At 37.1% G+C, this 27,961-nt stretch overlaps 1 protein-coding gene across 3 annotated transcripts; it reads left to right on the forward strand.

Annotated features, from left to right (window-relative positions):
* The first annotated feature begins 1 nt into the window (after position 1).
* atp10d (ATPase phospholipid transporting 10D) lies at positions 2-27,928 on the forward strand. Of its 3 annotated transcripts, XM_060872201.1 has the most exons (23): positions 2-178; positions 1,454-1,821; positions 5,543-5,737; positions 9,123-9,327; positions 9,443-9,528; positions 11,255-11,361; positions 11,493-11,624; positions 11,809-11,921; positions 12,531-12,783; positions 13,642-13,838; positions 13,939-14,115; positions 14,940-15,516; positions 16,341-16,438; positions 16,659-16,785; positions 17,785-17,969; positions 18,086-18,380; positions 18,918-18,994; positions 20,910-21,035; positions 21,258-21,458; positions 23,274-23,354; positions 24,084-24,188; positions 25,680-25,867; positions 26,031-27,928. In XM_060872201.1, exons 2-23 carry the CDS (start codon positions 1,532-1,534, stop codon positions 26,260-26,262), a joined length of 4,047 nt encoding a protein of 1,348 aa, XP_060728184.1. In that variant the 5' UTR covers positions 2-178; positions 1,454-1,531; the 3' UTR covers positions 26,263-27,928. The 3 variants fall into 3 exon arrangements, with proteins under 3 accessions (XP_060728184.1, XP_060728186.1, XP_060728185.1); XM_060872203.1 differs by lacking the exons at positions 25,680-25,867; positions 26,031-27,928 and adding an exon at positions 24,766-25,594; XM_060872202.1 differs by lacking the exons at positions 2-178; positions 1,454-1,821; positions 5,543-5,737 and adding an exon at positions 7,230-7,727.
* Positions 27,929-27,961: the final 33 nt, after the last annotated feature.

A 27,961-nucleotide genomic window follows, 5' to 3' on the forward strand; every position in this document is an offset into this window, starting at 1 on the left:
TGCGCAAAAGTCGGTGGCAGGAAGAGAACTAAAGCAAGTCCCTGCTGCTCGAGTCGAAAATGTAACTAACGGAGAGAAAATCTGATCTGAGCCGGAAAAACGCTCAGCCGCCACACTTCATATCTCACCCCGTAGACTTGATGCATGTAACCCTGACCAGAGCCGATGAGGTGACTGGGTGAGTTTAGAGGAGCTGAGAGCAGCTGTTCGTTTACTGTATCGGTAACTATGTTAGCGGCTAGTGATCAGTTAGCATCCGAGCTAACAAGCGTTGTCTCGCCAAACCTGAGCTTACAATGAAACAGAGATGGAGTATAATAACACGGAAAAAAAACTAATTATTATGGTTTTTAAAGTTAAGAGTGTTTCTTGGCATCATTTAGCCTGAGAAAGAATACTAATGCTGTTATTAAGTCCGCGTAAATACTCTTTATTTTTTTTTTAAAAAGGTGTGTTGTTATTGTTGTTGTTGTTGTTGTTGTTGTCATTATTATTATTATTATTATGGGCTGTACCGGTTTGCATTACTATCTGTTCATCTAACGGCCCTTAACGTTAGTAATTTACTGATTAATAAAATGAGTGTGTATGAAGTGCATCTGTGTCTTATGAAGATCTTGTGATTTCTTTTTAGCTATTTCGAGAACTGTTTATAACTACAGTAGAGACAAATACACTGATAAACCGCATTTAACGTTAGCTTTTGTTTACTGCGTTCATGCCCTCAAAGACCTGGCTGTAAAAAGCTTTATAATGATGTTACAACAAGGGCATCGTTTTTTAAAGGAGTCTCAGAAAGATATATAAATGGATATAATAAGAAATATAAGTTCAGCATGACACAAAGACGGAAAAACAGGAAATGAAAGTAACAAAGTCACATTTTGTGTGAGCAATTTTAGGGGATTAAAATGAAGGGGCTTCAGGATCAGAAAGCACCTTTGAGTTTATATAATGCTTATTCAAGACGTGGTTGGATTTCAGCTATCACATAATTGTGAGATGTATAATTTAAAAGGTCATGCATGGTTTCTGAATGTACTTTTTCCATTTCCTTTTTTTTCTGTCTTCCCTTAAATTAGTAGCAGAACAGCTTTATGATAAATCTTTTAAAGTGTAAATAATCTGTTCTTTATTGCCACAATGAAAAAGTGTTGTTTTGTTTTTTTTTAGCAGAAAATGTATATAGAATTTGGGGTTGGTTGCTATTTTGGCAAGTTGTCTCCAACGTTTAGCAGATTTTACTGCAAAACATTATGCAAGTCTCTGTAGGTTATTGTGTTAAATGGCTGGATTGACTCTCATAGCTTGATCTAGACATGCCATGATGAAGGCTCCGTTAATGGAGAAATTACTAGGGTGAGATGAGGAATTGTGCTGTTTAGATTTTTGTGCTTGCTGGTATGCTAGTATTAAGCTAATAGTATAGGTTTTTGTTTACTTGTGTGTGCAGAAAACGTCTAAAGGCTCCTCAGGAAGCAGGGGCCTGAACTGAGTCTTTCTCTCAGACATTTTACCTCTTGAGACACTAATGGAGCGGTTCCAATGGCTTCGGTATAGATGGCAACAGGTGGCTTCCACAGAGTCAAAGCAAGGCTGGTCCTCTGCCAATGACTCAGCAACATTAAAAGCTGATTTAGATTCTCAGGATCACTCCGGACGCAAGCTTTGTGGAAAACGAAGAACGGTGGTGGCACGATGTGGTCCACACTGGGCAGAATACCAGAGCATCTCGAAAGGATATCAAGGCAACAACATTCGGACCACCAAGTACACTCTTCTCAGCTTCATACCTATGAATCTGTTCCAGCAGTTTCACAGGTAAAAGCTCATATGTAAAGGGCCCATTCTGCACAATTTTTGCTTCACTTACTGGCCTTTATGCTTTAGAAGTTTTGTAACTGTGCCTGTAAGCCTGATATATACGTAAATAATATCTGTTGTGTGTAACATGAGTGTGATTGAAGAATGGCGTATCACCACTTCATCTAGTAAATCACAACTGGAGGCACCTTGAATGCAGTACAAAAGCAGTTATATAATGGCTGGATGAAATGTCCATGGATTATGGATGTCACATCTGTTTTGTTTTGTCTTGTCAATTTGCATACCATTCATGAACCTTTTGTTTCATAAAACCAGGTGATATAGCTTGAATTCTTTTTACTCATACATTCTCCTAAAAATGTGCACGACACATAACTCTTTCTGTGGATTTGTGTTTATTTTATTTTGAATAACATGACTTAAGCTTAAATTAAGCTACACTTTGGACCATCTTAGTGTTCTAGTAAAATGCTTTGTTATATTATGAGAGTATACAATGTCCTCCCTTTTATAGAATATAAAGATATCATATGGCTCCATTCACATTATTTCTGCTTTTATGAAACAGGTCCCAGTTTCAAAGTTTCAGTCAAAGTCAAAGTTTCAGTTCCCAGTGTTTTCTGTAATTGAAGCTGTATCTTAATGTTATGTAATTTATAGATGCAGTCATGTGTTGATTATAGGATAACCTGGAGTTTGAGGTTTTTAACAGGAAATTTAGCTTGGACAGGATCTAGAGCCAGATACAAGATTTACAAGCTGGGTCAGTAAATGGGCAGATTTGATGGAAAGTGTGACCATTTGATGTGTGAGCATACAGACAAAATAATGGAGTTAGATTAATGTATGATCAGTTGGAAGTGGGGCAAATGCATGTGGTATTATCTTAATTCTGGGTGTCCTTGTTAATAGAGGAAGAATACATAAAAAAAACAGTTATTTATGCATGATATTCATTTGAACATATTTCATTGAAGCTGCATGTGAAATGGAGAGATCACGAGAGCACATTTCAGTATTATGCACTGCATTGTCTTATTATTTCAACTCATTTTTGCTTAAACATTTGATGAGAATGATGTGGTAATATAAACTGCTGTATATTTTTTAAACACCTTGAAACTGTGAAGGGAAGGAAAGTCATTGTCTATTGCTGAGATATTGGGTTAATTGAGAGCAAAATGCTCCTTGAGAGATCTCTCTTTGAAATAGTCATCAACTAACTATTAAGCCATCAGCACATAATGACACTTTATTTCCTCTCCATTCTCTGATGATCCTACTGTGGGTCTTTGCGGCCTGGTGACGGGTTTGATAGCTAGCATGATTAAGAGAGGTAAAGGAATGCAGCTCTGTCTGCCAGAGCAACTAACAGGAAAATAACTAGAGCTGATATCATTTTTTTTTGGCAAAGGGCTGAACGTAAAGTGGCTTAATAAACATGATGAATTTAGGGGCAAATCCAAACCTTGACAGGGCTGTGAATAAATAATTGCATTAAGTTGAATACATGATTGCATTTCCTGTTAAGGCCTTCCCAGTGCCAAAGCTTACTCAGCGCAGTTATGGTCAGTACTATATAAATGACATTGAACAGTCATCTGATTAAAAAAAAAGCCAACAATGTCTGTTTGGAGTCAATCTTAAAAGGATCTTAGCAAGAATTTCGTCATTCAGGCTCACTGGCATGTAAAGTACAAGTCTTTGCAAGTGAGTCATTAAATTCCTTAAGCGTCATAGGTCAGATGAAAACACTGAGGTTTAGTTAAACTCTGATCGTGAGCCATCTGGTATTAGGGCTTTAGAGTTCTAAGAGATACTTTCAGCTCACAAACATTCTGTTCACAAATTAATGTTAAAAAGACACCAGCGAAGTGACTTTATGGACTTGTACACTGTATGCGAATAGCAGCTAAAACCGGTGTCTTCGTATTTTTGTCTTAAATAACAAGCCTTACAATTTCTTCATATAATCTGTATTTTAAGAGCTTTGCAGCCTCTGCAATATATAAAGTATATAAAACAAACCTTCTGAAGTTTCCAAGATGGCACCGTTTTTTCAATTGTCCTGAGTTTTCTGGTTTGGATTGATGCTACTTCAGACTGCTGCTGTGGTGTAGACTTTAAGAAGAAGCTCTTAAATTTGTTAACAGTTTGTTATCCATGTCTGAGTAGGACGTTATTGATGTGCAGCTTACAGTATATCAGCTGTGCTCTGAACATTCTGACCGTCAAAGGATAGAAACAATCAGTGCAACATCCAAGGACAATGTGCAGAATTTGCATTCAAGGTCAAGTAGATTCATGCACATAATCCTTTGTGGGAAGGGGGGAAAAAGGCAAGAGCTTTACACAAACCAACCGGCATAAGGCTAAATTTATCGCTGAGCAGATCTTCCTGGTACTGCTGTGTATTTTTTGCTGTATATATTCATTTATTTTGTGTTTGTATTTGTCTGTATTTGTGTGTTATTTTCTGTTGTGCCTTGGCAACTTTAGAGAGCCTCACCACAAGCAGTTCAGTATATGATTTTCTCAGTTGTCTAGGATACTCTAGATATGACAAATAAAATGACTTTGAAATTGTTGTGAGTAGGCTATGATCTATACTCACTTTCTTTTACTGTATGTAAAGGTTTTAAACAAATGTTTGTCTTTGCTTTCAAATTCAAAGTATGTAATTGTACAAACAAAGCAACATCAAGCAGAGTCATAAGGCAACCATCTCTTTAATGTCCTGCATATGATGTACAATTTTATTTGAGAAAAATCTACTCTGGAAAAAAAGCTTGACATTTCTGTTGCAAATTATTAGAATTCTTTTTTCCACAATTTGGCATTTTTATTTAATTTAACAAACAGGTAAAACCTACATTCATGCTTAAAGAATTAGCAAAGCTGTACTAAGCTAGAGCATTAGCAATCGTATTATACAAGATGTATTATTCATAGTATATGGAAAGGCAGAGCTGCTGTAGATTGAGTAGATGGGCTTATTAAAATGCACTGTCTGTAATTATGTAAAGGTTTTCAAGTTAGTGGTTTATAGTCTGCCATATTTAACACAAGATTTCTATGTATTGACTTTCACAAAAAAGGATTGAGAAAGGTCCTTGAGTTGAAACAGAATAGTTGCTATTCAAGTTTATAACCTGCTCACATACATGCTCATTTGTCTCTTCACATTATATAACTAAAATGAATTGAAATAAAGTACTATTTCAGATAATATTTAGATGTCCTCATAATTATTCAAATCAAACTACAGTACAAGTCTAAAAACTACATATTTCTGACATCATAAATTGGAAAATATATGGCACAACCCAGACACTACAAAGTTCAGAACATACCGGTGCTCAAGGGTTTATGCTGTAGGGTTGCTTTTATACAGGAGGTTCTGGAAATCTTGTTGCCATCACAAGCAACATGGATAAAGCCAAATATAAACAAATTGTTGAGGAGAACCTGTTCTAGTCAGCCAGACTTTTGCATTTAATATGTTCAAAAATACATGTTCTAACTGAACAATGCTACAAAGCACAACTCAAAATGTATGAGCTAAATTTCTTTAGTGGTTGCGGTTAAATCAAATCTGGCGGAACTGTTTGTGATGGGTGTGATAAAGGAAGAAGAATGACTATGATAACATGGTGTTTGGTGACATTTTTTCATGTAAATGGCCTGGGACAGTAGAATGTATGTTTTTTTGCAGAGCTGCAAACATCTACTTCCTGGCCCTGGTGTTGCTGAACTGGGTTCCAGTGGTGGAGGCCTTTCAGAAGGAGATCACCATGATCCCACTCGTTGTCGTGCTCACTGTCATCGCCTTCAAAGATGCCATAGAGGATTACAGACGCTATTGCTATGACCAGAGGATCAACAACAATCTCACACATGTGTACAGTCGGTCAGTATGTGGGTAAATACATTTTTAGAAATTGGGGTTTGTGATTTTTTTTATATTAATGTCCAATTTATGATCTTGCCTCCCCGTGATTTTCTTCGAAGAAATTTATCATCTGCTGCTTATGTGACATGAGCTCGTAATGTAGCACTTATACTGTCTATGGCAATATAAAAAACACAAATATATTTGGTCAAGAAGGATAACAGTTCTGAATGGGTACAGCATGACTCTGGTGGCAGTGGAAATAATGACAGTTTAAAGGATTATGGGTAATTTGCCTAGCTTTACCATACTGTCTTTGCTTTTAGATTGAAAATATGCTTTCAATGAATGAGGTTTGATTTAGTTATTCTTTAACACATATTTAGTCAGAATTCCCTTATTTACAACATTAAATGTCACTGACTTCAGGGTAATTAATATATTAATTCCAAATCACCACTGAATCTGTAATAGGACTTTATGCAAAATCTGCTTCCTTTTTACAGTTTTACCTGTGAATTTTGTCATTTTTTTAGACAAATAATGTTCATACACAACACATTACTCTTCTGCTTTATAAGAGATTGTAAACCAAGATTCCATAGTCTGTTTCTAAGAGTTCATCCATTATGTAGACGCTTGGCTTTGAGAGGTAGGTTGAGACTGTTCACTACAGTTAAGAGTAAGTTGAGACTAGGCTGCGCACTGCACTTTTAGACACTAGAGACATATTTTTTTCATTTTAGCATTTTAGCCTATGTACTCAAAATCAAATAATTGCTTGGGATACTATCTGCAAAGCATTTTGGTGTGTTTTTTTGTTTCCTCCAACTTCTCTGGTTTACTTCCACCTCCCAAAAATCATCACAAGAGATGGCTTTGCTAAGACAAATGAGCCCCAAGTGTGAATGTGTGCGTACATTGTGCTCTGGCATTGTGAACATGTATCCACGCTGTATTCCCATCACACCCAGTGTTCCTGGAACTGGCTTCAGATTCACAACAACCCTGACCAGAATCAATTAGTTACCATAGTTACATAAAATGATATACACACAGACTAAAGTTAAAAGAATGACATACATTTTTTTTCTCTTTTCATTATGTGGTTGTTTAGTTTTAATTCTTTTTCTTCATTGTCAACAAGTTTGTCCTGATTTTAGTGGAATTTATATACTGATTTAAAATAAAATAGATTCTCCCATTTTCAACAAAATGTAGTATATTTTGTTGTATTAACTGTCATTATTATATGATTTACTTTACTGATATTATTTTGCACGGTCATCGACTTGTGAGCTGTCATTTGTATGTATTCATGTCTTGCAGATGTTTTGCATATCTATTACATGTGATATACAGTTAGTAACTCTGATAGCTGTGGATTTCTAAAAGCACACTATTCAACAATGAGTTTCCTGTTTCTACTCGGGCTGGTTTATGACCACTCACTTTGTGTATTTTAGCCTTATCTTCAGGTGTGGCAGTTAGACCTGTCAAGCACACGCTCTCTTAATTAGAACTCAGTATCACAGTGGACAGTGGAGCGTCTCTTGGAATTGATCACATCGTAAGAAAATGTTTCATATTTGTTATTGTTAATGTCCAATGCTTATAGGCCTGGATATATAAACCTGGAATATATCATGGCAAGATATACAAAGGCAAAGAAGAGGAGGCTGGTGGTCCCAAGCTGGATTTCTGTTGAAGAAACTGAGGGTTTGCACAGGACGTACTGTAGGAATAAGATAAGGACTACTAAGTATACTTTCCTCTCCTTTATCCCCAAGAACCTGTTTGAACAGCTTCACCGCTCTGCCAACATCTATTTTATTTTTCTGGCTGCACTAAATTTCGTGCCCATCGTAAACGCGTTTCAGCCAGAAGTTGGAGTGATACCTATTTTGTTGGTAATGTCCATCACGGCACTAAAGGACCTTTGGGAGGATCAACGAAGAAGAACATCTGACAGGCTGGCTAACAACCTGACATGTAAATTGTATAACAGGTGAACAAATTACATATAACCTGGATGAATTACACAACTTCTTTGGGTTTACGCACCTTCAGGAGAGAGAGTTTCCATTCTCTTGCCACAGTTAGAGGTGTTCTTTCTACAGTTAATAATTTTCAAAGTGATGGACTTTTGTTTTATTTTTTAGTTCTTATTTGTTCTCATAATGTATGCATTGTTTTATTGTTAGGGCGGTTGCTGTAATTATCAGAGGTTCTTGAAGTTTCATTTATATATAATGAAACATTAAACTATAAAATTGTTTGGAATTTCTGAAGGCATTTCCGGGTTTCTGTAATCCTGATAAGTGTGACTTGAATTAATAGACGAGTTGATGGTTAATCCAAAACACAGGTCGTTATGACACTGACATGTTTTTTTTTTGTGTGTGTGCAGATGTTAAAGGTACAGGTACACTAAAGGTACAGGCCTAGCTTTGTGTTTGTGTTTTTGCATCTGAGAATACAGTGCAGCATTCACCACTGGTACATAAATAATTACACACAGTCACAGTGTGTACATGTCCTTGTCTCACAAAAAAGATTTGATGTATAAAAAATGTTCAATGCATATCTATTACAGTGTACATTACAGTAATGAGAGAAAATACAGACTCCTTTAATTCTATGTTTTTAGTTCTCAGGGCTTAACATCTTCATTTTTTTCTGCTTTAACCATTCAGATATCGAATTGCTGGTGTGTTTGGGATGGTTGTCACTAGATACTACTACACACATGGTGTGGTGCAGAAGTGTTGCTTCTCTTAGGTCATGGCTGATTGTGTCTACATGATGTGTGCATACACCGGAGTGCATAATACCAAACTGACAAAAGTTTGGATCTTTTGGATTTCATTAGTAACACCTGGCCACTGATTCCTCTGTTAATGATTGTGGAAGCAGGATAGATCTACTTATTTTTTCCTCCACATGGTATCTGAATGTTAGTTTACTTTGTGGGACAAAACGACTACATCTTGAAAACTCATTATAATATATAAAAACATAAGGAGGGTGTGTCTGTGACTGTATCCCCCCCCCAGCCCCCCCGCCCCACCGTGACTGTATACCAGTCGATAGACCTGCACTCCTGCACGTTAAAATAAAAGTCATATAGAATGTTTTAAATCTGTTTAGCTTAGTTCAATGTACATCACATGTCCTGATATAATGGCCATGATTCGGGTTACCGTTTGTGTAGAAGCTGGGTTTTAAGATGAACAATTGAATGATGGTTTGTTTATTGAAACAGCCATTACACATGGTGTGGTGCAGAAGTGTATGCTTGTTTAATAGAATTCATATATGTTTTATGTGTATTTATGTTGGATGTAAAGAATGCATTTCTGACATACTGCTCATGCTTTAAAAAAATTTCTTTGTGTTGCAGTAAAAAACAGTGCTATGTAGAGAGGCGCTGGGCTGATGTGTGTGTTGGGGATGTGGTACAACTTTGCTGTAATGAGATCATTCCTGCTGACATGGTGCTGCTCCACTCATCTGACCCAAATGGAGTGTGTCACATTGAGACTGCCAACTTGGATGGAGAAACCAACCTGAAACAGAGACAGGTGGTGAGAGACCTACCACAAGAAGTGAGCCACCATCTTTAGTGTTCTCTCCTCCATTTTAATTGTAATTATTTAATCAAAATATTAAAAGAAATATAAGCACGTAAGTCACGTGTGGGTGTCTGTGCTTCTGTCTCAGGGAATGGAATTTACTCCCGAGAACTTCAGCAGCCGCATTGAGTGTGAAAACCCCAATGATGATCTAAGGCGTTTTAGAGGCTACATGTGAGTGTGGATTTAAAGACTATAATTTTAGACAACACCAGTTCAGTGACCCTGAGTAGTGAGATTGTAAACAATTTCCCTTCTGTAACTATGTACTATATGGTAAAAATGGCTTGTTTTATCATGACATTTATTTTCTTATCAGAATTGATCATTTTATTTGCAGTCATAAAGCCATCTTTATGGTTTCTTAGTGGTACCATCTGATCCCATGAGATCCAACCAAAATTAGGGCATGAAATGAATCAGGCAGGTTAAAAGAGCAGAAGGGGTCAAGGTAACTAGTATCTGAGAAGTAGCATGTGCAGCTTGACAGAGAGAGAGAGAGAGAGAAAGACAGAAAGAGAGAAGGATAAACATAGATTATTTGGTAGGCTTGTTATCATGTAATGGTTATGTGAGCAAAGTGTAGCAGGGACTCTGGCAAGACTAGCTATGACAGCATAATTAAAAGGGAGGGCCTGAAAGTGACACAGACATGAGGGCACCCTGGGGCATAAAGCAGCCAGCCACTCCACAATCAACAAACCTGAGTGAAAGTGTAAAATTTGAGGGATCCTGCTACAGAGTGAGGCCATTTGGTGCTTTCGAGGTCAATAGGAGTATTTTAGAATCAATGCAATATATGACTGGGATCTAATGTAGTAAGGTCTCATAATAATCCAATTTTTAAAAAAACTAAAAGCTTGAACTCTATATAGTGACTCAATATTTCTTGTCTTAGCAATGCTTCTTGGGCTATCCTAGTAATTAAACAGCAATTATCTGTGTATCTTCAAATGAAAGACTGGAGTCACACCATAGACTTTTATTGCTGTACATGATCTAACAGAAGGGCCTTCCAGAGTGACTGTCAGAAAGGAGTAAGGAAGTTCATAAGCATCCAGTATCTAATGTCTTTGACATGTTCCTTATCTTTACTCTGCTGGTGCCTGTCATCTGGCTTGTCATTGGCATAACAGTGGAAGCCAATACCATGTTTATGAACTGTACCAAGAAGCATATGTAAATAAAAAGAAGTGGGCCTAAAATGGAACCTTGCAGAATGCCAAACTTTACTTTGTTATACATATTGAAGGCACCATTTACATCCACAAACTAATAACAATCAGTCACCTAAGATCTGTGCCTTGGAGATTTAGAGACGAGGAGAAGGTTTAATATTGACCTGTACTTAGAAAGCTGACAGGGTCTAACCCTGGGTTTTAATCAGGTGTTTGATAACCGCTTGTTTAAAAGATTTAGATGCCAATAATTGATTATTTTTCAAAGAGGTACAATTACTTCTGTTATTATTATTATTATTATTATTATTATTATTATTATTGTTATTATTATTATTAATACATATCTAGGCTTTCTTCAAAGATGGTTGTGTTGAATAAGAAGCCAGTTTAACAGAAATGGGTGGTAAAACCAGTCGGTCTTAACATTTGACAGATTAACCTTGCTAGTTAAGCATGACTTCGTTATACAGTGAAAAAATGCTTTCACTCTACTATTTTGGTAGCTATGTGCAGTAATAAAATACAACAACGTAGGCTGTAATCAGAACCTGGCTATCAAAATGTCGGTGGTGCACACTGTATTATAATCAACACAACCGAGGAAAAAGTGCTTTTACTCTCAGCAGACAAAGATTTAAAATGTCTGAGTTTTATTTGATATGCTAAGATGAACATGCATGTCTGCTTGCTCTAAATAAATGATGTTGTGTGTGTTTCAGGGAGCACCCAGATAAAATACGTGTGGGATTACATAATGAAAATCTCCTGTTAAGGAGTTGTACTGTGAGAAACACTGAGACGGTGATTGGCATTGTGGTCTATGCAGGTACAGTGCATGAAATATTCTCATTTCATTATGCTCATGAGGACATGAAACCTTCTTCATGTAGAGTACAATGGAAAAAAATTGATTATTTGAATGGCTTAAAATCTTTGTCGGTGTGTATGTGTTTGTAGGTCATGAGACAAAAGCAATGCAAAATAATAGTGGCCCACGCTATAAGCGAAGTAAATTGGAGCGCAAACTCAACATAGACATTATTTGGAGTGTTGTCTTACTACTGCTCATGTGCCTTATTTCTGCTGTAGGTAAGAACAGGTTCATCCACTCACATACGCGCACATATATATTTAATACGTTGATATTTAATACATACAAAACATTAACATTAGCCAAAACAAAAACTGAGTGTTGTCCAGTTGTTCAGCGTGAGATCACTTCCTTATTGAAATCTACCTTATTAAAAAAATGTTTGATGTTGGTGTTAAATAGGCCATGGTGTGTGGCTGAGCGGCTTGAAGGATCCAGTCTTTATTATCTCAGATGGCACACACCCAGCTCTTGCAGGTTTCTACATGTTCTGGACTATGATCATTGTTCTGCAGGTGTGTATTTGTAATGTCACCAAAAACACCTCAATACCTCTTCACACTGATCGCATGTCTTCATCTGCTTCTTACTCCTTTTTTTACACAGACTATAGGAAATATGGTGCTACGATTTATGGATCAAGAAACCATACATAATAATTCACTAATAATAAGAATTTGTTTATACATCACACTTTTCTCTACTTTACAAAAACCTTCTAGTAGGTGAATTTGCTAAATTGCCTCAGAGTGAGCAATGAATGAGTGTGTGTGTGTGTGTGTGTGTGTGTGTGTGCTTGCATGGTGCCCTGCTATGGACTGGTGTTTCATTCTAAGGTCTATTCCCCGCTCAATGTACTGACCAGGATAAATTAATGGTCACTAATTAAATTACTACTAACCATCTGTAAATTATATTGTTTTATTTTATACAGTTCATTTCACAATACCGTGGGCAACACTGTAATACGTTATAATTTTTTTTTTTAACTAGTCCAGTGTGCAGTTTTGTTCTGCTTACATGTCTGAACTGCTCCTCATACTATGCGAACCGGGACTTAGTCAATTCAGAAGTCTTAGGTTTCTCACCTACTCACATGATCTATCTGTGCTTTTGTGTTACAGGTTCTTATTCCCATTTCTCTGTACGTGTCTATAGAAATAGTGAAATTAGGGCAGGTCTATTTTATCCAGAATGATCTGGATCTGTACGATGCCAGGCTGGATACTGGTATACAGTGCAGGGCTCTGAATATCACAGAGGACCTGGGACAGATCCAGTACTTGTTCTCAGATAAGACAGGAACCCTGACAGAAAACCGCATGCTGTTCCGTAGGTGCACTGTCGCCGGCAAGGAATATCCTCATAATGAGCATGGTGGGTTTTGCCCTTCACTTCATCTCATTCTGATTATACAACAAACGACTCCCTGTAGCTGTTCTTTTGTATTAGCTTGCTAAACTACCTGAACTACTTTTCTTCACTGGTTTGTTTATACTATAAATTATTTGTACTAACACTGTCCAACATTAAAATATACACTTTTAATTGCATTGGAATATGCTTTATTGATTAAAAAATATTTTGCAACAATTTTTACATGTAGGGAATTTCACCTTTCGCCACAACAATTCTGATTGTAAGTGACAAGAGGAACTGTTGAGTGACACAGTCATGTGTACACATATCACTAGCTTGCTTGTTGTGTAAAGTAAACAACAGCTCCACTGGCATTACTAAAAGACTTGTCATTACAAAAAGAGTTCAAATCCACAACAGTAGTATAGCTGTGGCTTGTAAATGCCTGACCGGATGTAAGTCGGATTATGGCATGAACAAATGGTTTTGAAACATAAATGCAACAAATGATTTGCATATATTATGTTGTGCAAGTCAGGACAGGAATGACAGGAATGCTACAGTAGCACAGACAGTCACCTATTAATTTCACTTCTTAATGATTTTACAACTGTGGTATAAAATCATAATCATTTAGGTTGTTTACAACAGTAGAAGACCACACTGAGTTTCACTCTTGTAAGCCAAGAATAATAAGCAGTGGCTACAGTGGACATAGAATTACCAAAACTGAACTCTAGAGATAGATTGAAAATTCTAGGAGATCATTTGATGAACTGCTCAATACAACATGCCATAGTCAGATTCACTGAGACTGAAGCTCTTGACCCGTATCCACATTATATTTTGTGTGTGTGTGGTGTGCATTTCCTCCAGCACAAGCTATGGAGCAGTATGAGGAGCAAGTTGCTGGCCATCCCGATCGCACACTCACTCTGTGTTCTAGCTCCAGGAAATCTCTCAGTTGCAACCGCAGCTCTGTATCCATCAACACGCTCACTGCTGCTACTGACACACACTCACCACATAGCACACTGAACCGTCACGTAGCCGGGGCTTTTAGCAGTGCCATGGTAAATATTGGAAAACTGAAACAGAACATACACATCTTGTTATATTCACATGTGTTTGATAGTGTTTCTGTTTGCATATGTATTTCTCAATCTTTCTCAGGAGTGTGCAGTAATTCCAGATGTAGAGCTGCAGGAAAAGCTGCGAGCCCTTTCATTTCCTCGGTGCTCTTCTATAAAGTATGATGCCTCAGAACTTTCACACATCCTAGACTTTTTCCTTGCCCTGGCTGTCTGCAATACTGTGGTGGTTTCCTCTCCCAGTCAGCCACGTCACGTGGTACGATTTGCACAATACTCTACACAGTACACTGTCTCTATTATTCTCTGGTAAAACGCTTCCTCTTTTGTTACCTGTAAATCTAGAGGTGCCAAAATTCAGTTTAACCATATCATTTTCAGCTATTAAGCTGTTGTTTTGGCCATGCAGGAGAAACCAGAAAACCAAGTTTCCCATGCTTTTTCAACTAAAGCAGCAGTCGGACTAAATATGAATAAAATTAGCAATAGAAAACAAGAAGAAGGGACAGTGGGCCTATGGGGAATGGAATAATCTATCATGATTAAGAAGGAGTCTTTGCTGTCCCTTTTTCCTTTATTGCTTAGCATGTGTTTGATAGGGGAAAAAAAGTACCCTCGTTGTCTCCAAGATCCCATCTGGCACCAAAAAAAGTGCCAACAAAAAATGTCTGAATGGGGAACTGTATGCAAAAAGGTGCCTTGTTTATAATAGGTATCAACAGACAGATAGCTTTTCATGTGCAATAAACAATTCAGCTCAAAAAGACCAAGCAGTTATTGTCTAATATGACAAATTAGAGTACCTTCAGTTAAATAAATAAAACAAATCGGGTTTGGCAGTGAATTTACCTGAATCTTTTTAGACACATTTTTTGTATAAACATTTTTTGTATAAACAACTCAACAGGACTGGTTCTTGGATAATAATGCAAGTGTGACTTAAACATAATTTCTGTCCTGTTGTTTTTATATATAGATTACTTCCAGATTCTGAAAGACCTCGATTATAGGTGTCACTATTAGTTGTTCCAGTTAGAATACATAAGTTATAATATTTAATGAGTCTTTGTGTGATTGCTTCAGGTGAAGACACCGGTGGCTCGCACTCCTTTACGATCTCTGGAGGAGATGAAGACGCTTCTGCAGAAACTGAGTCGTCCTCGCTTTTCACTGTCTCCCACTGAGAGCTCGGACAGCCCTCCTGGCTACACCAGGAGGTTCTTTTCTCTCGGCCGTCACAGTCACAATACGCCTCCACACACACCTGCAAACACTCCTTCACCCAGTCCTGCCATCACACCTCAACAGCAGCACCACAGTGAGGTCTCTGAACAAATCTGTGATGAAGATGATAAAGAAGAAGATAATGATGATAAAGAGGAAGAAGAGGAGTTGCTATATGAGGCAGAGAGCCCGGACGAAGCTGCACTGGTGCAGGCTGCAAGGGCGTATGGCTGCACTCTTCTGGGCAGGTCCCCAGAGCAGCTGCTGGTTGCCCTGCCAGGTACCGGGCCGCTCACTGTGCCGCTGCTTCACTTACTGCCCTTCCATTCTGCCCGCAAGAGAATGTCAGTAGTGGTACGTCATCCACTCACCAGCCAGGTGGTGGTCTACACCAAAGGAGCTGACAATGTCATTATGGAACTGGCTGGGACATCAGGTGTGTGATTTCATCAGCCTTTCTGTGTCAAATGGTGTCTATGTTTATCTGTAGTCAGTGATCAGTACTGACAGAGAATCTTTCTGACATCTTTACTGGTTGCAATATGAATTATATAGTACTTTACACTCACTCTCTTAAAAACGTCTTACATTAATGCAGGTGTAAATATAGAACACTGCTGTCTCTCTCCCAATTCCTGACTGATTTTTGGCTATTGTTACGAAAGTAATTTTACCGAAAAGTATTATACTGCTCTTTCTCAAAAATATTAACCTATTACTCTTAACAGGATTAACATAATATAGAGAAAATATCAGTTAATGTGGACTGACTACATGAAAGTATTTTTGAAAGCAGACATTTGGGATTCATTCAGCCTATTATCTGGTCAGATCACAATGTTCAGTGATAATTCACTGAAGATGGTACTGGTGTTGTCAAGCCTTTCCTCAATTTTTTAGGAAAAATCAGCATTGGATTAATATGGCCAAACAATGTATTTGTCCCATTTTTTTCAGATATTAAACATGATCTCACATTCATATTTGAAACTTCAACTCCTCATTCAAGTAGATAGGAGTCTTTAATAACTGGACATGTCATGAAGATTTGACTACACCAGCCATCATTTATCATTGCCAGCGATTTCTCAGTGATCATTAATTCTCATTACAGAGAATAGTCTGAATCATAAAGGTCTTTTTTTTAAATGTAAAAACTTATAGATTATTGTTTAGTACTGCAGCAAGGGTTTTTTTTTATAGGTAAACATAAAGTTAATACAGTAAAATCTTAGTGTTTGAAATATGTGTATTTTCCAGATCATGGTGATTGTTCTAGAGAGATCATGAAGCGAACACAGCGACACCTAGATGACTATGCCAAGGAAGGCCTTCGAACACTCTGTGTTGCAAAAAGAGTATGTCATCTACTTTTCTAACTTCCCCTTCTCCAACAGATTGAACTGCCAGAATTGTCATTAAAAAGGGAAGTGAAATTCAAGGGTTTTTTTTTGACAAAGATCACAGATAATCTTTGAAATTATGCATTTTAATTCTGTGAAAACTGGTATTTAAAAATATATTCCCTTTTTTTGTTCCTGTTGTCAATAATATGGAAGTTTGCTTTTTGATTGGCAGGTCCTGCAGGAGGTGGAGTACAAAGCCTGGCTAACTGAACATGCTTTTGCTGAAACCAGTATTGAAAACAGAGAAGAACTTCTTTTAGAATCTGCCCAGAGATTGGAAACTAACCTTACGTTATTAGGTGGGGGCACTGAAGTGATAGCAAGCGTTTCATAACAGAAAGACTAAAAAAGGCATTTTCTTAGTATTTTCTTTTTTCTCTCTAAACTTGTGTCTTTAATTTGTTACAAGTAGGATAATTTTAGGCTATGAGCTATTTTTGACACTAATATTTTATAAAGACTACCTTACAGCCCAGGAGGTGTCAGTGAAGTATCTGTTAAAAGGCAAGTCTAGTTGGATGTCCTGTAAGAACACATTGAACTTTGCTGAAAAAAACACAAACTGGCAGAGCTGTTAAGTGTTAGACTGTGCAAAATGTACAGATATTGCCTATTCTCTGTTGTATCATTCATTACAGATGTTCTGAATGGCCTCTAGTAGCAACATTAGCACAATCAGTGTATGGAGCATCACGAAATGGGTTTCCATGGCCAAGCAGCTGCAGTCAAGCCTAAGATCACTTTTCACAAGGCCAAGACTTATCTAGAGTGGTGTAATACATATCACCAATGGATTCTAGACTGGAAAGTGTTCTGTAATGTGTTGAATCATGTTTTACTGAATTTGGTTTTAGCAGATGGCAAGAAAACACTAAATACCAATATGCTTAGCATCACTGATAATTTGGAAGAGGAGGGATAATTGTCTGGGGATAATTTTCAGGGTTTAAGATAGGCCCATTAGTTTGAAGCAATAGTCTGAAGAAGAAGACCCTATCCTGCACTATCATGACTATATCCCTGTGCACAAAGCTAATTCTACAAAGACATGGATTTGAAATATTTGGAGTGGAAGAACTCCAGTAGCCTGAAATTACCCTGACTTTAAAGCCACTCGACATCTTTGGGATGAATAGCGACTCAAAAATGACCAATATGCGAATAGGATTACCAATATGCACATATAGATGTTGTGGCCAGGTGTCCAAATATTTTTGGCCTTATAGTATATCAAGTTATACCTTTATTTGAAGTGGTTGTTATTTCTTTTCATTTTTTAAATAACTTCCTGTCTTCAGGTGCAACAGGTATAGTGGACCGATTGCAGGAAGATGTTCCAGAGACGATTGAAGCTTTACAGAGGGCAGGGATTAAAGTATGGGTGCTCACAGGGGACAAACAAGAGACAGCGATTAACATCGCATGTGCCTGTAAACTTTTACGACCAACTGACCAATTACTTACTGCCAATTGTGACAGCAAGGTGAGAAGATAGCTACATCTCTTGACTATTTAAGGAATAGGTAGTTCAGTTTATTGAGTTTCCATTGTGAACATAATAACTATAGTGTAAATATATGTTTGTGTTTTCTCTCTCAGGAAGCATGTGAAGCTCGGCTTTTGGAACTCCAGCGAGACATCGGTCTCTTTAAAGACAGGGGTTTGTCTAACACTGATATGGCTGTGTCTCAGGATGATGCTGGCATCTCTGGGTTTACTCTAGTGATAGATGGCCGCACATTAGACTTTGCCCTGCAGAAGGATTTACAGAAAGTATTCCTGGATGTAACGGTCAGCTGTCGATCGGTCATATGCTGCAGATCTACTCCGCTGCAAAAGAGCCAAGTCGTTCGACTTGTTGGAGACTCACTCAGAGTCATGGCACTCGCTATAGGTCAGTATAACAGTGTTAGAGTAATTGGTTTGACTGTACAGGTACAACTACAGTGTGTTTCTTGAATCATTTTCAGTGACCAAACTATTATCTCTATGATCATGTCATTAGTATCAAACTGAAATGCTTATATGTTTAAGTTTTGTTGACACTAGATCATCACACCGATAGTTGGGTCTTCTGCAAACTTTTGCTACAAAGTTGGAAGAACTTGGTTGTATAGGATGTCTTTGTATCCTGTAGCAGTACGGTTTTTCCTGAAGGTTAATTACAACAGCAAATTGGGGACTGTGTAAATGTTTTTGTGTCCATAGGGAGCCCCAAGTTCTGTTTTTGTGTTCGTAGGTTCTTGTGAATATTGAATGCATTCATTGCATTCAATCACTAAATTTGCAACTAAAAAATAGGCTGAATTATACAAGAAAATATCAGAAAATGGACATGATTGTGTATTTCATTGCATCTGAAATATTAGACCGTGTTTTTGTGTCAGTTGCAGTAATGTGCTATATTGTGTGTCTGTTTGTATATGCTCAGGTGATGGAGCAAATGATGTCAGTATGATTCAGGTGGCAGATGTGGGTGTTGGGATCTCTGGCCAGGAAGGCATGCAGGTATGCATGTTCATAACTTCCATTCTTGCATATTTTTTTCTCTGCTATTCTGTGCTCTAGTTACAGAAGTTACTGGAGCATCAGATTTCTGCATTGACCACAATGTTAAGGCTGCATCTGCATAACCTCTGGGGACTTGAAATTGATACACAATGTTCTGCTCAATAATGGAAACCAGGTTCAAACTCATAAATCCTTAAGTCGTGAGCTCATCGTGCTCAGTTTATGAATCACTCACTCTCACTCACTCTCACTCATTTTCTACCGCTTATCCAAACTACCTCGGGTCACAGGGAGCCTGTGCCTATAGTTTATGAATCACTGATAGCCAAAACATGTGTGATGTGTGATGTGTGAGCACTTTAATTAAAAGTACTAGTACAATGTTTAATGGTTTACTAATCTATTAATTTCTTTGGACATTAGGATTAAGTCACTGTAATAATATGTTATTTGTTGTTTCTATGCATTTTTGCACATATAAATGAAAATGATTTAATTGCTTAGGTGAAAAGGAAGTAAAATATTTAAGATCTAAAAATCAGTGTCATTTGTCTTATGGTGTTTTCCTTGGATTGGCTATTGTTACAGTGCCTTGCAAAAGTATTCATACCCACTGAACTTTTTCACATTTTGACATGTTACAACCAAAAAGAAAAATGTATTTTATTGGGATTTTATTAAATAGACCGAAAGAAAGTGGCACATAATTGTGAAGTGGAATGAAAATTATAAATGGTGTCCAATTTTTTTTTTTACAAATAAATATCTGAAAAGTGTGGTGTGCATTTGTATTTAGCCCCCTTTACTCTGATACCCCTAAATCAGGTACCTAACTGAAACATGGTGGTGGCAGCATCATGTTGTGGGGATGCTTTTCTTTGGCAGGGACAGGGAAGCTGGTCAGAGGTGATGGGAAGATGGATGGAGACAAATACAGGGCAATCTTAGATGAAAACCTGTTAGAGTTTGTAAAAGACTTGAGACTGGGGTGGAGGTTCACCTTCCAGCAAGACACTGACCCTAAACATACAGCCAGAGCTACAATGGAGTGGTTTAGATCAAAGCATATTCATGTGTTAGAAAGGCTCAGTCAAAATCCAGACCTAAATCCTATTGAGAATCTGTGGCGAGACTTGAAAATAGCTGTTCACAGATGCTCGCCATCCAACCTGATTTTGCAAAGAAGAATGGGAAAAAATTTCAATCTCTATATGTGCAAATCTGGTAGAGACATACCCCAAAACACTTGCAGCTGTAATTGCAGGAAAAGGTGGTTCAGTGGGGCTGAACACAAATGCACACCATACTTTTCAGATATTTATTTGTAAAAAAAATCTGGACACCATTTATCATTTTCCTTCCTCTTCACAATTATGTGCCACTTTGTGTTGGTCTATCACATAAAATCCTAATAAAATACATTTTTGTTTGTGGTTGTAATGTGTCAAAATGTGAAAAAATTCAGTTGGTATGAATACTTTTGCAAGGCACTGTATATAAATCTCTGAATTTAATTCACTTCGAAACTTAAAGCTCTCTTATGTGTAGCTGTTAAAAATACATTTACTATGTGGTGAGCAGTGTGCTGATGATGAACGGTGTAATATACCACTGTCAGCATAATTACTTTATGGGAGGGTTCTCATTTGTTTCATCCACTCTGGCTTGTATTGTGAATGTTTAATTGTACTCCTAGGTCATTTAAATTCTATATAATCTGTACATTAAAAAAAATCAAAAATTCAAGGATACATTAAAACTTTAATGTAAAGGGATACAGTAACCCTGGAATGTACATTTTCACATATAAGAAGAAATGAAACAAATAATAATACAAGTACATTACCTAGTGAAAGTTGTACAATGTAAGTAATGGGACTTTGTGTGCTTGGTTCTCTTATGTACTCTCAAGGCTGTGATGTCCAGTGATTTTGCCATCTCCAGATTTAAACATTTGAGAAAACTCCTGCTAGTTCATGGGCACTGGTGCTACAATCGACTGGCTAACATGATCCTGTACTTCTTTTATAAGAATGTTGTAAGTATTAAATAACATACACATACACACAAAGAACACAAAAAAAATTCCTTTTAATCATTACAGATTACTGAAACACACACACACACACACACGTACACACACGTGTGTTTGTGTAATATATAATATATATATATATATATATATATATATATATATATATATATATATATATATATTTATATATATATATATATGAAATTTATTTTTTTCTTTCTCTAGATGTATGTGAATCTGCTCTTCTGGTTCCAGTTCTTCTGTGGTTTCTCAGGAAGCACCATGAGTAACTCTTGGGTACTCATCTTCTTTAATCTACTGTTTACATCAGCTCCACCTCTGCTGTATGGCATGCTGGATAAAAACGTTGCTGTTAACACACTCCTGTCCCTGCCACAGCTCTACAAAGCTGGACAGAACTCTCAGGTAGGGAAGTAGCCTGAAAAAGTAGCACTTTTTATGCTTTTGTTCACTTCAACATTTTGAATGTAGGGAAGCTGTATGCTGTCTTTTTGGCTCAGGACAATTGTACAGAGTGACTATCCGAGTTAGTAAATAACTTTTTCGTCCTCTTGAATCAGTCTAGCCATTCTCCAATTTGTTCAGTGCAGCATTTTGGATGTAGGGAAGAACTCATTTGCTACTGACATATTTGTTTACCCTTTTTCCAGGTTGTTTGAATATGTTGACTGATGTTATTAATCAGTGTATCCTACCTGAAATCATACAACCTGCTTCTTTATCAATTACAGTTGAAACCAGATATTTACATACACTTCAGAAAAAAAACACATAAACTTTTATTTCTTTACTGTCATACATTAAATCAGAGTAAACGTTTTCTGTTTTAAATCAATAAATATTAACATATTTTTTGCATTTGTTAAATGTCAGAATCGAGCAAGGGAAAATTTTTATGTATTTTTATTATCACTTTCATCAAAGTCAGAAGTATACATACACTTCCTTAGTATTTGGTGGAACTGCCCCGAAACTGTTTCACTTGGGCCAAACGTTTTGGGTATCCTTCCACAAGCTTTCGACAATAGTTTGCTGGAATTTTGGCCCACTCCTCTTGACAGAACTGGTGTAACTGGGTCAGGTTTGTAGGCCTTCTTGCTCGCACTCGCCTTTTCTGTGCCGCCCACAAATTTTCTATGGGATTGAGATCAGGGCTTTGTGATGGCCACTCCAATACCTTGACTTTGTTGACCTTAAGCCACTTTGTAACTAATTAGGAGGTATGCTTGGGGTCATTTTTTTATAGTCTTAGTGTTTTGAGGCTTCAAAGCTTCGCCCTTTTTCCTCCAAATATACCGTTTATCATTATGGCCGAACAGTTAAATTTTTGTTTCGTCAGACCACAGGACATGTCTCCAGAAATTAAGATTTTTTTCCCCCATGTGCAGTTGCAAACTGTAGTCTGGCTTTTTTATGGTGGTTTTGAAGTAATGGCTTTCTCCTCCCAGAGTAACCTTTCAGCTCATGGTGGTACAGTATTCGTTTTACTGTGGATAATGACACTGTCTTACCAGTTTCAGCCAGCATCTTCACAAGATCTTTTGCTGTTGTCCTGGGGTTGATTCGCACATTTCGCACCAAAATACGTTCCTCTCTGGGACTCAGAATCCGTCTCCTTCCTGAGCGGTATGATGGTTGTACATTCTCATGTTTTTTATACTTGCGTATTATTGTCTGAACGGATGAACGTGGGACCTTCAGGCACCTGGAAATTGCACCTAAGGATGAGCCACACTTGTGGAGGTCAATCAATTTCAGTTATTTTCTGATGTCTTGGTGGATTTCTCTTGATTTTCCCATGATGTCAAAGAAAGACATCATGTGTTTGAGGTGTGCCTTTATATGCATCCACAGGTGTGCCACCAATTAACTCAAATGGAATCAATTAACCTATCAGAAGCTTCTTAAACTCAGAATGGAATCATCTGGAGTTTTTTTTTTTTTTTAAAGGCACGATAAACTTAGTGTATGTATACTTCTGACTTTGATGAAAGTGATAATAAAAATACATAAAAATTTTCCCTCGCTCGATTCTGACATTTAACAAATGCAAAAAATATGTTAATATTTATTGATTTAAAACAGAAAAAGTTTACTCTGATTTAATGTATGACAGTAAAGAAATGAAAGTTTTTGTGTTTTTTTCTGAAGTGTATGTAAATATCTGGTTTCAACTGTAACTGCTTTGTAATATTCTCATATGCTTCTCTTTTCTTGCAGGCCTACCTCGCCTCCACCTTCTGGCTGAACATGTTGGATGCTTTTTATCAGAGCCTGATCTGCTTCTTTATTCCATATTGTGTAAGTCCATGTTTAGCTCACCCACATTGTATATATTCATATAAGCTGTGTAAATATTTAAATATTAGAAGATCTATTTACAACACTTCTCCAACCAATCAACACCACTCACAATGATTCAACAGCAAATCTTAATTCGAGGTGATATATTTTCTAATCATGTGTGCATCAGATTCCTATCATTTTATCTTACATGGAAAATTAGAGGTAGTTCTATGCAGTTCATCAGGTGGCATTAATGACAGGCATCACATCAATATGTGCTTTATGAACATCCTGTTTACTACTCCAAAAATAAGGCATGTAGCATTTCATGTTAAAATGGCAGAGACATACCACAGAGTGAACTAATGTTTGTGGCTGAACCTCACATTTTTATTCTGTGCATGAGGACAAATGAGCACATCATAAAACTATCTAAATAAATCAGTACATTTAAATTTAAAACTTCACATCTGATGCTTTATTTGTCATAGAGAAGTGATTCTGTTTAGAAACTTTAATCAGGAAGATTTTGTGCATTGTGCTTGACTTTAGCCTAATTCAGCAGGGGTAGTTGAGTAGAGCACAACACTGAGCAGATGTAGTCTGAGGCAATTAAGGTTGCATTGTCCAGTGGAAAAATGATTTTCATTACTGACTGTTTTCTTATCAATTGATAGCCAGGTTTTTGTCATAGCACATGGTTTTAATGTTGTTATTTATTTATATGTTGTGTGTCTTTTCCAGGCGTACGCAGGTTCGGACATCGATCTATTCTCTTTTGGTTCTCCCATCAATGGTTCAGCTCTTCTCATCATCCTTCTGCACCAGGTCATAGAGAGCCACACACTGGTGAGCCACTTAAATACATTAGAGAATCAAACAAAACTGGTTCTTTAATGGATTCCCGTATTTTTAATTTCAAGTGTACGCTCACTGATCAGTTTTATTAAGAATACTATACGAATACTGGGTAGGACCTCACGCTCTCAAAACATCCTCAATTCTACATGAAATGGATGCTACAAGGTGTTGGATACATTAATTTGAGATTCCGGTCCATGTTGACATGATTGCGTCACACAATTCCTGAAGATTTTTCAGGTGTACTTTCATGCTGTGAATCTCCTGTTCTACCACATCCTAAAGGAGTTCTACTGAAATTAAATGAGGTGACTGGAAAGACTGCTGAAGAATACTCAACTCATTGTCATTTCATAAAACCAGTTTTGGATGATGTTTTCTTGGTGCATGGTGCATTATAATGCTGGAAGTGTCCATTAGAATACGGGTAAATTGTGGCCATGAGGGCATGAACAATACTATACAATATAGGCTGTATTAACTACATGCCCATGATGTAACATCAATCTGCAGAACTGCTGCTTATGGATTGTTTTTTCTTTATTGCATCATTCTGAGTACACAGTAGAGACTGCTGTGTGTGAAAACCCTCAGGAAATCAGCAGTTATAGAAATACCCAACCTTGTCTGTCTGGCATCAACATTCCTGCCACGCTCAAAATCACTGAGATCACATTTTTCCTCATTCTGATGGTTGATGGGAACATTACCTGAAGCTGCTTGCCTTAATCTGGGAGATTTTATGCATTACACTGCTGCCACACGATTGGCAGAGGATAACAAGAATGTGTAGGTATACAGGTGTTCCTAATAAAGTGTTCAGTGAACGTAAACTCTATATGAATTCCTCCTTGTACAAGGTAGTAACACGTACTTTGCACAACAATAAAAGTAGGGTATCTTTAATGCTGGTTAATTGTGTTGGTGCTTTTTTTAATACATGCAGTAGAGAAAGGCTTTTATTTCTTTATGTAAGTAAGACCATCTGTATCTCTACGCCTGTGCACCTTGGACAGTGATCATGTAGAGTAATTAAGAGCATTATCTACCATGCACAGAAAAACTGCCAGGGTAACAAAAGGATTAAAAGACAAAATAAATCTTTCTGGCTTGTAATTATACTCACAAGCTGGATTATGGAACTGCAGATTGTTTGTATTGTCATCAGGATAATTATCACATGCCAACTCTGCTGTTGTTTCCTGTAGTTGTTGTCTGTGCATAATGTAGCAAATGTAGACAAGCCATAAAGCTAACAATACCTTTTAGTATTGCTGACTCATAGAGGACATGGTGCAACAATGGTAAGGTAGTTAAAACCTGGAAGCCCCTGATGATCTACATCTTAATATTAATAATGCAGCAAAACTTCACCAAAATAAACTGATATTATAACTGGTATCTGCGTGTCAGAGAAATAAGGTTTCTTATTTGTTTTCTTTGCCTTCTCTAAACTCTGGCTTGTTGTGTGATCTACAGACATGGCTAAACGCAGTGGTGTTACTAGGCAGTGGCATCTTCTACTATGTGTTTGTTCTAGTATACAGTATCACATGTGTGACTTGTAACGCTCCAACAAACCCATATGGCATAGAGACCAAACTGATGTCTGAGCCACTGTATTATTGTGTGTGTGGACTCACCACTGTCCTTGCACTGCTGCCCAGGTACAAACACACACCTCTATAGACCTATACATCTATACATACAACAACCTACATGCTGAACTGAGATTATACAGTTATTAAATTAATTCTCAGATCTTCTCTCTCTCTCTCTCTCTCTCTCTCTCTCTCTCTCTCTCGTTGTGTGTCTATTTTTCTCTCACAGGGTGTTGTGCCGTGCCCTCTCTAACTCGATTTGTCCATCTGACATAGTGAAGGCTCAGAAACTGGACAAGTCCTCCAAAGGTCAATATTGGAGCAGTGTCCAACACAGGAAAGAAGACAAATCTGCCAAAGAAAAATCTAACTCCAGACTGCTTCCTCAGACTCTCAGTGTGAATGTAGACATGCCCCACTTTGCGAACTGCAGTTCAGAGCCTGGTCCTGTACCCACATGAGCAAAAACCACTTTGTATTTTTGAGATAAGCAAAATCCAAAAACTGGCTTTGCTCTGAGTAAATATTCTGTTTACTGTCACTGACATTACCATTTTCTGGTCAAAAACTACACAGTTAGCCCATATTTGACCTGGGTACATTCCCTATTGTGAAGTGCATCAAGAAAGCAATCAGTCCATTTAATTTTTCGGAAAGATTAAACGAAAGACTGAATAATATCAGAATTTCTGTATTCAGACAATTTCAGACATAATTTTAATTTTTACGTGATAGGATTTATTTCAAGAAGGAGGCATACACCAAAATAATAAGAGAATAATCAGAGAATTTATGGTGAGTTTCAGAAGACATTGGCTTTAAGAAGAGAAAATGACACACTGTCTCACTGGCCCTAAGTGGAAAATCTGTCTGTCCCTGATCTAAAAGAAACTACCACAAAACTGTCGCACCTACATTGTAAACTGACCTAAATAAATTGGTTCCAGTCTGATAACACCAACGGTGCATGATGTCCGCACGTGATGGCAACACAAACAAGAAGTGGCCGTTTTGATCAGACTTATGTTTACATGCATATTCATTTACATGTACATTAGGTATTAGTGTAAGAAGTGTTTTTCCCTATCAAGATCATATCCTTCATGCAGTTCAAAGTCTAATCTTATTAATCCTAAAATTACAATCCTGGTGGACAAAAGTTCAATGAGTTAGTATAGCACCATAGAAAACACAAAGTCAAATGTTTCACTTTACAGCAAGTTTCTTACCAAAGACCAAAAAACACTTTTGAGAAAGTTTGTCGTTTGACACAAACATAAATTTAAACCAAGGTTTGATAAGACTCCTGTAGAATTATTTCTATACCCAACATATGGTGGGCCAACAGACCACACTGCAAAAGCCACTCTGAGAGGATTTGAGAGTATTAAGTTCAGGGGCATAAAAACAAAGTCTTTTTTTTTTTTTGTAAAGAAATTTATGTACATTAATTTAATTCTGACTGCGATATGAACAAAAACTATAATGTGAAAGAGTTTAACCGAGATATGCCTTGTGACTTCTGAATGTTTATTTGAATGTAAACATTCAACGCACCCAAAAAAAAACGTCAGGATGTAACCAGCATAAATCATTTATATAGGTCTTTTGTTACTGGGCTTATTTTATATTACTGCCTTCTGCAGTACCAGTCTTTCAGTATTGTTATAACTATTCATTTTTCTAATGCTCAGATACTACAGTAAGTGCAAAACATGCTGTTGATTGAATTGTTCACATATGGTTTTTTTCTGTAGTCAGTGCTAATGCACTATAAAGTTCAGTGATACTGAGTAAAAAGCTGAAATGAATGTCTTTCATTTTTCCAAAAAAATGATGTGAGTATTGAGTTGTGATTACCACCGAAAACAATGGAATTAGGAACTAATGATCTGATATGTGATACTTGACCCTGTGTGAAACTTGACCATGTGATTATGTGACTGAATTACCTGTTGATAGTTAGAAGAATTTAGAAGAAGGGGAAAAAAAACAGTTTTTGTGTGTGTGTCTATGTGTACTTTTGTGTGCTACAATTTCTGAACGAATTACATTTGCAGGAAAGAATATGAACAGCCACAAAAAAAAACAATGTTTAAAAATAAATAAATAAATAAAATGAAGAAAGCCAGTGTTTTGCTTTTTTGTACTGTACACTAC

Source organism: Tachysurus vachellii, chromosome 6, assembly GCF_030014155.1.
Source record: "Tachysurus vachellii isolate PV-2020 chromosome 6, HZAU_Pvac_v1, whole genome shotgun sequence".
Classification (NCBI taxonomy): Eukaryota; Metazoa; Chordata; class Actinopteri; order Siluriformes; family Bagridae; genus Tachysurus; species Tachysurus vachellii.